The following is a 12,108-nucleotide window of genomic DNA, read 5'->3' on the forward strand; positions in this document are numbered from 1 at the left end:
TCATAATTCTGTCCCAAGTCCCCTTTCTCCAGGAGTGTCAGCTCCTAAGGGTTTGAAAGCTGCAGCTCCAGTGCTTACATGGTTACACAAGAATTTCAGCTTGTTTGAAACACAGGGATAAATCTAAGTGAAACTCAAGTTTCTAACCCTCAGCATCAGAGAGAAATGTTTGGAAATGGGACCCTGCTGATCCAAGTGGAAACATTCATGAAGAGAAAGCTAGTAGATACAAAAAGCTCTATTTCTAGTGCAAAGACTTAGATAAACCAACTTGGGATTTTCCTGATTAACTAGTACAAAGTGGATTAAAAAAAAAAATAAAGAGTAGGATTATGTGGGAGGGAGCATGAAGAGCACACATCCCATCCTCTCTCACACACACAGATTTCCCTTTCCCCTGGCTTGCCTATATCCAACTTTTTCCAAGCTTAAAAAAATAAGGAACAAAAGAACTGAGAGACAAAATATCATTTGTCCCAGAAAACTGCAATTTGCTCCCATTTGGAATACCAGGATATTTAGATATTCTGGTTTGTCCTCCTGACATCTCAAACATGGCTTTCCAGCAGTCCACAGAACTGGGATAGTTAGCACAGTACTGAGCTAGTCCTACTGACAGGTGGAAAGAGAGGTAAAGAGACAGGCAGGTATTAAATTGCACAGTTTTAATTTTGTTTTTAACTTGTGATACTAACCTTCAATGACAAGTGTCTGTAGAAATGTTGTACTTCACTGTACATTAAAACAATCCTCATAAAAGTGTTGGAAAACAACAAGAATATGACCAATAAGGTCAAGCACAGGAACAGTTACTTATCTTTAATAGTTATCTTAGATATTTTTCAGTGACATTTTGATATTAACATACTCTGAAAACATGCATTGTATGCAATAACTTTATTAGGGTCAAATAGATATCACAATATAGATTCATCCACTGAGTAGCCATAAATTGGTTACAACAATCATAGAAGAGACTAAGCTGTTTTAAGCTAAGATGCTTTCAACATTACAGCTCATACAATAAGATTATATACTGATACACTTTGATTTAGAAATGCAGATGATCAGTTTTGATTAGTATATTGTGCTTCAGACTTTCGTTTGTGTCAATGCATCCCATATGGTGTTGTGAGGAAGAGCTGAATTTCCCAGGGAGAAATCCAAATGGGCTACAAGTCTGGCTCTGGCTATTTGGGGATGAGCTCATTCGAGCCTGTGTTATTTGGTCAATCCAGTTACATTCTCCAGTAGCACCAAGCTAGTGCTCAGAGCAGCGACAGAACAGAGGGATATCTTAACAATCATGAAACAGCACATATAGAAAGGTTTTCTTACTATAAAGGGCATATAAAGGAATATTTAATGCTTTGTAAGGTCACAACAATACATGTGGTTTTTCTGTGTTGCTGTATTAAGCAACAGGGCATTTTCGCATGGTTTTGTATACTGATATCTGCACCTCTGTTATCTTAGTTAAATAAATACCTTTGTAAACATATAACACAGTTACTTGGTCCTTATTCTCCACAGCTCACATTAAAAGATTCACAAAACATCCATAGAAATAGTGATTTATAGAATGAATACTTAGCTGAGTTAAATGGAATAAACATTGGTCAGGTACCATATATACTACTGAATGCCATTTTAAGGAAAAACATTTTAGTTACAAAGCATTCAGAACTTGGGTAAGCCATATATTCAACTTTGCAAAATATATAAAAGATGCATACTTCTTTTAAACATACATTTAACAAAATACAGTGGCAGAAGTTGAGACATTTCATTTACACAGTCCAGACGTTTGGTGGTATGAAACTGCTTATCCATGCACTAAATTACGGATGACTCAGTTAACTGAAATAATAGTAAAAACTTCTGAAACAGAAAAGTATAACCAAAACAAATGCTCTGAAGAGTCACAGACAGGCAGTTTTGAAAATTTAGGTGCAATATTACATGCATGGATATACAGAATAATCTGTAGAAATAATAGTAAAACACTTTTGTTTTTCACCAAAATGCAGAAGGAAATTCAATTATATTATGCATATTAAATACTACAGACTTGAGGCTACAAAATGCTTCTACCATCTTAACACATACAAAACTACCATAAAGTTATCTCTACGGTACATACTACAACATTGACTCCAGGTCACCCGCGATGAGCGCATCCCGTGTATCTGGCTAGTTAGGGAACAAAAAAGCCAACTCCAGCCCACAGGCCACCTCCCATCTGCCTCAGGAGGTAGGCTTAGATCTTCAATCGACATTAAACACCGTGTTGTAGTATTCATTTATGTAAAACCCTTCAAAATCTGGCGCTGCTGAAACTTGAGACCTGTTAAACTCTCTACGTGTGAGGGATGCAAGAGCTCATGCTGCGTGAACCCTAAATTTGATTAGCGAAGGAGGTCGGCCCACTCTGGCCATAGCTCTGGGACTGGCCATATTCACCCACCTGGCCATAGGAGCCTGGCTGGTTGTAGCCACCGGCCGGCCCGTAGCTGTCTTGGTTGTAGCCCCCTTGGTTGTAGCTGCTGGACTGCTTCTCCATGGTGTCTGGAGCATGCCGCTGGCCCGAGGAATGCCAGCCTGTCTCCTTAAACACAAACCAAATGTTGCCTGCCCAGAGGATAAAGTTCAAGAAGCCAAAGACCTAGGTCAGGAGAAGAAGAGCTCGTCACCCAGCAGCCATGGTCTCATAGATCAGACTGATGTCATGGACCCTGCATGGTCTTGGGAGAAGTTAAAGCTGCTCCCAGTCCATCCTTCTCCCCAAACTGGCTGGAAAATTATTTCAGCTTTGGAGCAAATTCCCAGATTCACCTTCCTTTAGCTGTAGCTCACAAGGTGTCTGTTTAATTTTGTTTCCGAGAAGAAGGTTTTTAGGCCAAAATAATGTTTTGTTTAAAAACATAATCTACTTCAAATAAACTGTGTAAAGACAAAATTAAAATAAATAAGTAAAAAGAGAGATATGATAATAATTGGTCAGCTGGCCTGGACAGAGTTGTTGTGGGTTTGGTTTTTTTTTTGGTTTTTTTTTTTTTTTTTTTTTTTTTTTTTTTTTTTAACATTCTGAACATTAATTTCATGTTGCTCTTTTTGAGAATTTCTAAAGGAATCTGCAAGGCACAAAACCTTTTCTTCTTAAAGGAGATCACAGACTCCTTTTCAAAAGCATTGCAGCTGGGGCAAGTTGAAAGCAGATGGGTGAAGCAATGCCCTTGAACAGACACTTTGCTTTCTCCCCATCCCACTCCTGCATGCTCATCCCACTGCTGCTCCACGGCAAAGAGCTGTCCTGAGTCACTCTCTGCCTTGCCCTGCAGCAAAACCGTATTTCCAATTAAATCATTTCAGCTAACTGGTTTACACCACCCAATTTAGGTCAATACACGGGTAAAAAGAGATGAAAATACGTTTGTAAGGTAATGGCGAAAAGTAATCAAAGTCACTTACAACTGAAGTGTTGAGGCTTGACATAACAGGGCTGCGAACGGGCAAGCATTTGTTGGACTGCTGTTTGCAGGCAGACATCAGTAATAGCACTTCGTCTGGGTCGGTTGCAATCTTTACATCTGACAGTCCTTTAGCCCAAGCAGATGAGCTCACTAGCCACAAGAATGAGAAGACCACTGTCACAATGAAATCCTAAAAGACAAATTAGTTAGAAGCATTATACTGGTGTGTCCATTGTGGGGGGGGAAGTAAGAATCACTCGAAAATTGAAAGCTTGTGTCAGGGGAGAGAAAAAACAAGAGGTGGTTGTTTCATGGAAGGCTGTGATTACTGTCATCACCTACAGAGCTAATTTTCAGAAGCACTTGATGTTCTTAACGGAGCAGAGCCATTTGCATCTCCAGCCCCGAGGACACAGAATCACACAAGTGTGTGGCTGGTACCCAGGATGCTGAGCTGCCTTGGAAATCCGGTTGTTCACAGCACCTGGCTGATGGACTTCGATCAATTTTAAGAAAATATAGATGCCTGGAAAGGAGCTGGCTCTCACCTCAGGTGCTCATAAAGACAGCTGGAGTAGTTTCCAATATGAACAGTTTCCATCCATGGAAGCATCTTGGGGAGAACCTGAAACTGGCTAATACTCAGCCAGCAGACGAGTTTTCTCACCAGCTACAGGTAAGGCCAAATGTCCTTGCTGCATTAGCCATGCCGCCACTAATTATCACGAGCAAACAAATAATCAGCAAGACTCGCCAAGCACAGCGACTCCTCGGCTCCTCTCTGTGCTGGTAAAGCGTTTACTCCTAATTTCCATCCACGTGAAAAGAGGAGAGAAGGTGTGGCAGTCCCTCCAGGATCCAGTGCCTCCGAGCAGCTCTGCTCTGAACCACTCTGCTCACTTTTCCCTTGAAAGACTCTCAGGAGCACACACAGGCATAAACTTCTCCTTGCCTTAGCCAGAACAAGTGGCCAAGTGACATCGTTGTTGTGTGGGTTTGGGGGGAAAGGAGGGAGGAGGTGTGATTTTTCAAGCTTTCTTGTGTCTTGCTAAAACAGAAGAGCCTTTCTGCTGTCATATTTCATCCCATCTGTCAGCCCACAACAGATGGTAGAGGTGCCAAAGTCTAACATACCACTAACTGCATCGCTGCATCTTGATATCCCACCTCCCCTGGGGGCTGCTTCCCATTCCCCCTTACAAAGTAAAGGTGTACATAGGAGGAAGAGAAACTGCTCATTAAGAACACAAAGTTTTGGGTTGCTATCTAAAGAAATAAGTGATCCCTGGGAAGCATCATTCTCCTCTTCTACAACACACCTGACATTTGAGGAAGCAGCTCTGTGGCACCACAGGGACAGGGTGCACAAACCTCCATCACGATGGAAGAGGCACCAGTCAATAAACCAGCCGCACAAACGAGCCATGAACAAAGGATTTCTCCACTCATGCAGATGGGATTAAATTAACTGTGCTTGGATGCTTTCCCAAAGGATATATCCTTTTTTAACAGCACCACAATTTATTTTCTGCAGGCCTGTATCTGCTGCCGAGCTTTGAGTTCCTCTGACCTCCCTTCACAATGGCCAAATGGGCTCTCTTGAAGAGCATGAAGCCCAGTAGCTGACAACTATCTTAACACCCAAAGAGACTCCAGGCAGACAGAGGCAGATAGCCCAGAGTAATTCTTCTTCTCAGGGAGATTTCCAGCAAACAAAATTATTGTATCTTATATGTCCTAGCAGTAACTGAACAAGAAACGGTCTCCTAGAGGCAACAGTCCAATTGCAAACATTTCTGAAAAATTCCAGCTGGTAGAAACACCAGATATTTACTGAGCTGTGGATTATGATGGGATATGCTCTTTATTTGCTATGAGGCTTGACATGTTATCTACCTGGATGCCAAGCCCCCATATTGGTTCTGATTGACACAATAGACAGAGAAACAGCAGGGTTTTGGGGAATACATTTTTAAAATGAGAAGGAACTCTCTGTCAATGCCACCACACTGTTTGCTAGCTAAACCAAGGTCTGTGATCAGTGCATTGGCAATAACAATAAAATAAACACAAAACACAGGTAGAAATTTGAAGCAAACAGAGACAAACTGACCCAAACTAACACAATGTAGGAGCTTAAACTTGCTAAAAACCAGGAAATTTTTAACAGTGAGCAAAATTCTTCAAGCAGGTGACAGCAGCAGGGGTACAGACCTGCTGTCAAGCTTTCAGAACTTGCCCTCATGTTAGTGAGCCATTTGCACAACTCGTGACACAAATTACAGCAATCTGCATGAGTCCCTCACTCCAACTGCTAGTAGCTTGTGTCTTGGGCTATAAAGTACTGCTACGAACACCCAAGAGCACTGTGCAGTTGAAGGACTGGTCCTAAAGGGATGATTTCATATTATTTCTCAGGTCTGGTCTTCTCCATCTCAGCCCAGCCTTCTGCTGACTTCCTCTTCTCCCCTGCACCAGGGTGTCCACACGAGCCTAACACTGCCCGATCCTGCCCTTATTTGAGAGTACATCAGAGCCCTGGGGAAAGGGCCCCTGCCTCTGGGGGCTGAGATCAGCCCTTTTACACAGGAAATTCAAAATACTGCCTGGGTGCAAGAAACACACCGAGCCAAAAGGGAAGGATTGCACAGTGGGACTTGGAGAAGAAACTATGCAGCCTGTCTGCCAGCCAGCCAACACCTTGTCAAGAATACAGGACAGAAAGGCTAATGAAACACCAGGATTTTGTCAGCAGGTGCTCTCACCAAGGCTACATAGCCAGACTTGGGCTCTTGCAGGATTTGTTCTGCTCCTCTGCACTGTGCAACAAGCAAAATACATGACTAGAGCAAATTTGTGTCTTCCTATTTAATTTGAATCTTTGCTAACCTTCAGCTTTGGCTGGAACTTGAGCCTCTCTTGTTTTCAAGTGGGTTTCGATTTCTGGCTGAACATTTTCACAGCTCTGGGTGGAACAGAGTTACAAGATAATGACATACTGAAAATAAAAGTGAATTTCAAGCTAAGCTGTTTTGTGGCTTAATGTCTATCCGGGGAATTTCTCCTTGGTAATTAAAGCCAGTGTGTCTGCATAATAAAACAAATCTTGCATTTGAATGTTTAATATCCCTATAGCACGGGTGACTTTTTTTCCCTTGGAACAAAGTAATTTTTGTAGTCACTCTCTTGAAATCTACAGATCTCTCAGTGTGTACTGTTTTATGGCTATGCTATAGTCCTAATTGCAAAGTTTCACAGATGTCAGCTGAGATACTTTGGTTTGCCTACAGGTGCCTTTGGGAAGGAGGTGAAATAGGAGCACGTAGGAGAAAGCAGAAAACAAGATTTAAAATATGCTGAATATCCAAGGGAGGGACTTTTTAAGAGCCTAAAGTATGTGTAACAGAAAAAAAATAAAAATCTAGCTGCCTTTTTCAAGCTGAAACTTGCTATGCCTGAGTTTGCCAAAAATGCCTACTTGGAACAATTTTATATATGTTTTAGAACAGAACTGTGAATGTCTTTTCATGGTAACTGAAACATTTCTCCATGGCATCAAGCTACTAACTTTCACAAAATGCCCATTCTTGGGAGGGAGCAATCACATTGCTCAAGTCTCCCGAGTGCAGTTTTGGACCCCTCAGTGTCCAGCAGAATCTCATCCAGCCAAAAGCATCTGCAGAAGTCACTTGTTCACTCAGGAAGGGGACACGTTTCATCTGCTCTGAGCTGGTCTGTGGCTTCAGCAATCCCCAGAGTGCTCTAACACACATGCCCCTGTGTGCTCTCCATTCCCTGCTCTCCCTCCTGGCCAACATGGTCCAAGTTTGGCACGATGGCCTGGAGTTGTTATATTTGAAAACATGCAAAACCTCAGCTCTGGCCTGACTGAAGGGTGCCTGGCATCCCTGTTCCACTCCCTCCTCCCTCGCTAAACCACAGCTGCTGGCCCCATCTTGCAATGGTGTATGGCCTTGCAAGCTTTCTTCCGGTGGGAATGTGCAGAGTCCTTTGGGAGGCACCAGCACATACAGCAAGGTCACAGGCTTGTGTTTCAAAAAGGAGATGACAACAGCAGGCTGAAGCAGCTCTTTGAAACGCAAAGAGTTATTCTGGTTATTCATTTTTTTTTTTAACTGCAAAGGATTCAGTCATAGTTTTACAGATGGCTTTTTATTCTTTTCCTATCTATTTTCCAGAAAGCTGGACAAAGCGAAGGAAATAAAACATGTTTAATGAAAGACATCTTCAAAGAGTAGACTAGGAGTGTACTTAACTCACTTGGTCTGAAACATATGTAAAGAAACAAATGTCTTTCTGCTCAATGTAGATTATTGACAGGACTCCAGCTGCAAAGGAAACAGCTCACCTTCTTACATGTAAGCATCTTTATGCACCGTAAGAATGAGATTATAAAGTAATCACTACAAAACTGAAATATCTCTTTCCAGGGCTACATCAGTCACTCTTCTTGGCTGAGTAATTTTTTACTTTTATACTAACTGATTGGAATACTAATAAAGTGTTTTACATTTATGCATTAATGCATGTGTTTTTTCATGGCCAATCTATAACTTCCCAAAGACAAACCTGAAGGCCCATAGAGACAGAGTTGTTAGTGTGAGCTTTAAATGGAGTACATATGGAGTACTACGGAAACAGTAAGAAGTCCGAGTGACGGGTACTGATACACATTGTCTGTGACTATTCTTTCCTTTATTTTCCTACTTCAGAGATACATGGAAGCATCTAGTCCTGATCTCCTAAAACTTTGGCACAACTGTTGGGTTGGTTACTCTGCTCACAAGCAGCTGCAAACGTACAGATCTGAAGCAGGGAATTGAGTCAGGGGTGCTTGGGTGGCAGTCCCAGGGTGCAGGTCACCTCTGCTCTCATCACAAACCAACAACACCTCCCCAGGGTACGTGGTGGTACATGAGTGGAAAACAGCTTAGGCTGGTCTGAGAGATGCAGATCTACTGAAAACTGGAGAGATGTTGTACGTCGCATTCATTAAAACCTATGTCAGCATCTCCAATTAATTTCTATAAAATGTTTCTGGCTCTTGAGCACTAATCAGTCATTTGAGAAACTGGCTTGTGCTTGTAGCCACCAAGGGGAGCCCCCAGCTCCTCACCATACACATGCATCTGGTGGGAGTTTGCAATGAAATTAAAATCACAGCTGCCAGTTTGAGAGCTCAGAAACACATTGCACATATCAATTAGATATTTAATCCGTGGTAAACTGCTCCTTGTTCCTTTAGGAACAGGGAATCCAAGGTCATCTCTTAGGTTTAATCTATCCAGTGTCAAGCCCCCCAAATCGTCTCTCCATGGAGGCAAGCGGAGGATGCACATGGCAAGGGCTCGCTGCCAAAAGCCCTGTGGAAAGGGGTGACTCCCACCTCCATCACAGGTAAGTAACACAACCTGCATGACCAAAAGGAAGATTTCTATTCCCAAAACCTGAGAGGTAACACTAGCAACAATCACAGCTCACTGCAGTGAATAAAACATGCTGGTGCCATCCAAACAGTCATGGAAGGAGTTAAGGGTTTCTCCTACTGGAAATATTTCCTTGCTGTGATGTCTCACTTCACACTGAGCATTAAAGCATTTTTCCACAGTTAAAGGGATGCTCAGCACATGCAGTTGTGTTTCCTTGTATTTGTATAAAAAAGGTAAACTTGGAACGTTTGTGACTGAAATTTTATCTGCGAGTTTCTTGTGACTTAGTGGTCACTAAATTCTTTATAGTTGTATATTCTGCATCCAGTCAGGCCACTGCAGGCTGGTGATGCATTGATGGTGCTCTGAATGCCTGCACAAAGGTTTCTTGAAAAAAAAAAAAAAAGAAATAAAATTAAAATTTCAAGTGAAAGTCTTTTTTTCTCTCTCCTCTTCTCCTGTCATACTAGTTTTTCAAATCCTGAAAATCTATCAGGAGGAAAGGCAGCCAGCTCTCAGAGGGTGCTGCTTAAAGGCAGATGTCATCCCAGACTGAGCAAATATCAAGCCAGGAGGAAGCACAAGACTTAAATGGGAATGGCTTTAAATATGAAACAGGCACTGCAGCAGAAGAAAGAACAGATGAAACCATCATCTTCTAACTCTTCACTAAAAGGCAAAAAACTGGTAGTCTGGAAACAGTGCTTGACACATGGATCTCGCCTGATGATGAGGAAGGAGCAAGGGCTGCCCTCCCTCCAGCACCAACATGTGCTGGGGACTGCTGGCTGGATTTGGTGTGCACAAAGCACCTCAGATTTCTGCAGCACTTTTCTTTGGGAGGAACAATCTCAGGGATGAGATGTACCCACACATCTGATCTGATGTATGTGTGATCTCGCTGGTTATGTCAGTTCAGTGTAGCATCTGCCTGGAGCTGGAGGATGAGTCGCCTGCTTGTTGCATCCCTTAGGTGAGCCCTGCAGCCATGGGAAGCTGGTTTTCACTCTGAGTTTCCCTTTAATTCCTCCTGGCTACAGCTGCCTGCTTGTTCTCTGTCTGGGGCTCTGCATTTTCCCTACATCTCCACTGCACAGCAGTGCTGCTATCATTGCACTGGGCAGCCTCTGGGGAGACTTGCACGGATGTGGTCCTCATGGAAAAGGGTCTGTTTTTCTAAAAACACCCCAATACAATGGAGCTGGAAGCGTAGAGGACATGCTGGAGCAGGTATAAGCTGAGCATAACCCTCAGCCACTTCCCAGTACCACTCACCACAGAAGCTGCTTTTGCTGTAGGACACACTCAGAAGCATCTTCATATTCTGAACAAATAAGGTCATTTAGGCTTGGTTTAAAGACTGGGAAATTGCAAACAACAGCTTTGGTAATGGACAACACTTAAATTTAACCTGTAGATTCAATTACAATCCATTACACAGAACAAATTAAATCAATGCCACGTTAATGCTGCAGCAGATTGCACTGTGCATCCTGTGATGAACACGACTGCAGCAGCTGCATCAGGAAAGTCCTGGACAATGGCAAGCAGCCACATCACAATCTGACACATTAGAATTATTTTTTCCTCTTCCCTTTTTCTATTGCTGCACAAAATAATGTGGCCAGAAGAATTATTTTCCACAAGAACATTAAAGTGACGGATCTCTGCAATTAATCCTTTGATGAGACAGTTTTATATGAGATATTACTTGATATCAACTGAATGAAGCAGAAGCAATGCACTTCATTTATTTACTGTTTCTGTAGGGACCTCTTTAACTTGCCTGTTCTATCTCTCCTCTATGAAGATTTTTCTCTCCTTTCCTCACAATTTTTTTGGAAGAGAGGAAAGGTCCCAACAACCCTGAAATGAAAAGGTTTAATTTCCTTTGACATGGAATGAGAATTTTCCCTTCTGTATCGATTCATCAGTTTTGAATTATGCAAACTTAAATAAAAAAACCTCACATCTTCTTGCAGCAGGAAAACCTTCTCAAAACCCCGTGATGTTTAGATTACCTTTCTAGAGTTTAATCTTTTGCTTACTTTCACACTAGTTATTTTCTTCAACAGGTACAGTCTTTCTGTCCTGGTGATTTTATTTTCCATTCTATTATATTTTTCTGATGTCTTTTATCGGTCGCTTTCAGTCATTTAAGATGCAAGTCTCAGCCAAATGTCTGGTTTCTGTCAATCATAAAGTTTAGCTTTTTCTTAAAGCCAGAACTAACTCTTATGTCAGTCCTCACTAAAACTCCCACCACCTTCCCTTTGAATTGCTCTTCACATCAAGAATTCAGAGAAATATTCCCTCTACTTTAGCATAATCTTATCCATGCAGTCATGGAGGAGAGTGCTCGCCATGGAAGGGAGAGTGTGAGACAACCCTACAGAGACCTGACCCAACTTCAGTGCAGTGGTGGATCAGCACACAGACCTCACCAGCCCAGCAACACCAAGGGGTGTATCACAGGGTGTGATGCACTGACAGGTAACAGACACCTAGAACAAAATAGCTGTCACTGGCTGAGTCTTGATTTATGAGAAAGTGCATGGCAGCACTTTTTTTACAGGCCTTCAGGAATCAGTACAAAGAACAATATAGGTGCAGACAGTCACAGCTTGACGGGTACGTAGAATGATAACTGGAAAGTGAGGAGTCTCATAAACCAGCATTGAGACACAAATGTGCTAGGAGCTCTTGGTAATACTGAAAAAAACCAGCTACATAATTCTCCAAAGCAAAATCATTTAGCTGAATGCAGCAGCAATTAGCAACAAGCAATCTACCTGGCTAGTCTTTGGTCAGGGGAATGGTTTCTTTTGTCTCCTAGGTTAATGCCCAAGATCTCTTCCCTTTTTTCCCCACCAATGAAGGTCTGCTGCCACAGATGTATGGCTTGGACCCCAATCCTGCAACCACTCAGCTACATGTCATGATTTGTATTAACATAATCACCGCAGGCAGTGGGAGAGAAGCAGGGAATCCCACAAGGACATACAAGATTAGGACTACACACCACCTGCACGTAGTCTGTTACCCTTGATATTAAAAGTTTAATTCACTATTAGATAAAAACCAATACCAAACAAAACCCACAAAAAAACCCACAGGTGAATGCAGAGATACTTTGGACATTAGGTCATTTGCATCTCCCAGACCACACCACAGCCTCAACCACC

At 42.3% G+C, this 12,108-nt stretch overlaps 1 protein-coding gene across 2 annotated transcripts in view; it reads right to left on the reverse strand.

The window, feature by feature from the left end:
• Window positions 1-882: 882 nt before the first annotated feature.
• Window positions 883-12,108, reverse strand: part of SYNPR (synaptoporin) — a 103,973-nt gene continuing 92,747 nt past the window's right edge. For both annotated transcript variants that reach the window (XM_065075551.1, XM_005510614.4), the window contains 2 exons: window positions 3,472-3,663; window positions 883-2,665 (listed from right to left, as the gene is read on the reverse strand). In XM_065075551.1, coding sequence (XP_064931623.1) covers window positions 2,399-2,665; window positions 3,472-3,663 — 459 coding nt within the window. In that variant the 3' untranslated portion in view covers window positions 883-2,398. The remainder of the gene's footprint in view (window positions 2,666-3,471; window positions 3,664-12,108) is intronic.

The sequence above is a fragment of the Columba livia genome, chromosome 10, assembly GCF_036013475.1.
Source record: "Columba livia isolate bColLiv1 breed racing homer chromosome 10, bColLiv1.pat.W.v2, whole genome shotgun sequence".
In the NCBI taxonomy this organism is placed as follows: domain Eukaryota; kingdom Metazoa; phylum Chordata; class Aves; order Columbiformes; family Columbidae; genus Columba; species Columba livia.